The sequence below is a fragment of the Erythranthe guttata genome, chromosome 10 (assembly GCF_056151865.1).
Source record: "Erythranthe guttata isolate IM_541 chromosome 10, IM_541, whole genome shotgun sequence".
Lineage (NCBI taxonomy): Eukaryota > Viridiplantae > Streptophyta > Magnoliopsida > Lamiales > Phrymaceae > Erythranthe > Erythranthe guttata.
Genome location: NC_142542.1, coordinates 6090892 through 6092373, shown reverse-complemented (window position 1 = coordinate 6092373; position 1482 = coordinate 6090892). Strand labels below are relative to the sequence as shown.

Sequence of the window (1482 nt, the reverse complement as noted above, 5' to 3'; positions counted from 1 at the left end):
TTCGAACTGCCAAAATTTCGATGCTAAATGTCATGTTTAAATAACATGCATCTCTATTCTTATTTGTAGTATTTTAATTGTGCGTTTGGGTTATGTTGAATTTTGTAATCAAACAGACATTTGATTTGATGCTACATCCGGTGAAATATATCAGATAATTATTAACCGTTAATTTGCACATAATTATACACATTTATGTGTATACGTGTTTAGTGAGAAGTTATCTCACCACATCAATAATTAAAACTTACCCAGTGTATTCCATCGAGTAACGTCTCAATGACCCCGATTGAAAAGACTACTTATAACTTGTACTATATTTAGTCGATCAATTGATGGCTTAATAATAAAAATAATTAATCATCAAATAATTCTAACATTCGGAACTAGTAAACTAATAAGATACACAAATATAGTATAAAATTTAAGCATTACAATTTGGAAGCTTCTATTGCAATTTTGTTTATGGAAAAAGGTTAATAAATATTACATTTCAGTATCATTAGTTTTGTTAGCAATTATTTTAATGACCATTTCCCACTATGCACCAATTAAATCCAACAACAATTAAACTTATGCTGCTATTTTAAAAACAAAAAATCAAGAAAACCAAAACCAGGATTTTGTACATGATGACGTAATCAAACCACATCTTCACTATAAATTATTCAATCCTTCGTCTTCTTCTTCGATTCATCTCACATAAGCAACAAAGAAAATACAAGAAAACATTCATTTGGGCTTTAATATAATTAATATTTATATTTATACATATAATGGCGAACGCAGGTCCATCAGTCTACAAAGCTTGCGCTGCATGCAAGCACCAGCGTAGAAAATGCAATCAAAACTGCGCGCTGGCGAAGTATTTCCTGGCAGAAAAATCCGACGACTATGAAAAAGTGTACAACCTTTTCGGGATGCAAAACATGCTGAAAATACTGAAATCTGTGGACGAAGACGAAAGAGATACAGCCATTGAGAGCCTTATTATGGAGGCGAGAATGAGATTGGAATATCCGGTGCACGGCCACTTTTCGGTGGCGAGAAAGCTTAGTTTCGAGATTGAAAAGGCGGAGAAAGAGCTCGAAATTGTTCGCCAAAAAATTCACATATGTAAAGGAGCGGATAATCGGGCCGGCCCGTCGACTCGTGAAGAGCGGCCCGATCAACCGTGAATGTGTTTTAGAAAAATAAAACTTATATTAGATGTAGGATGCTCGAACGAGTATTTATAGTGCGTAGGGTGATTGTGAATTGATACGATTTTGTAATGGAAAATCCTCGGTCGAGATATTTACATTAAATCGACTTACGTCACGTGTATAATTAATTGAATGGGTTTTACCTTTTTAATTTAATCCGATCCGTCAATTTTTATGTTTTCGTGGTTGAAGTGTTCTAATTATCCGTTATTTTTCGATGGATGTTGCTATGTTTGTTTACGTTCTTTTATAACAATTATATATATAAATATTGTGA

The 1482-nt window shown here is 33.3% G+C and overlaps 1 protein-coding gene across 1 annotated transcript; it reads left to right on the top strand.

Annotated features, from left to right (window-relative positions):
* The first annotated feature begins 776 nt into the window (after positions 1-776).
* Positions 777-1178, top strand: LOC105958363 (LOB domain-containing protein 7). Its single transcript, XM_012982371.2, has one exon. The coding sequence runs from the start codon at positions 777-779 to the stop codon at positions 1176-1178; it is 402 nt and encodes a 133-aa protein (XP_012837825.2).
* Positions 1179-1482: the final 304 nt, after the last annotated feature.

What these genes read in the sequence shown, in the direction of transcription:
- LOC105958363 (XM_012982371.2), top strand. Translation starts at nt 777, where the DNA reads ATGGCGAACGCAGGTCCATCAGTCTACAAAGCTTGCGCTGCATGCAAG.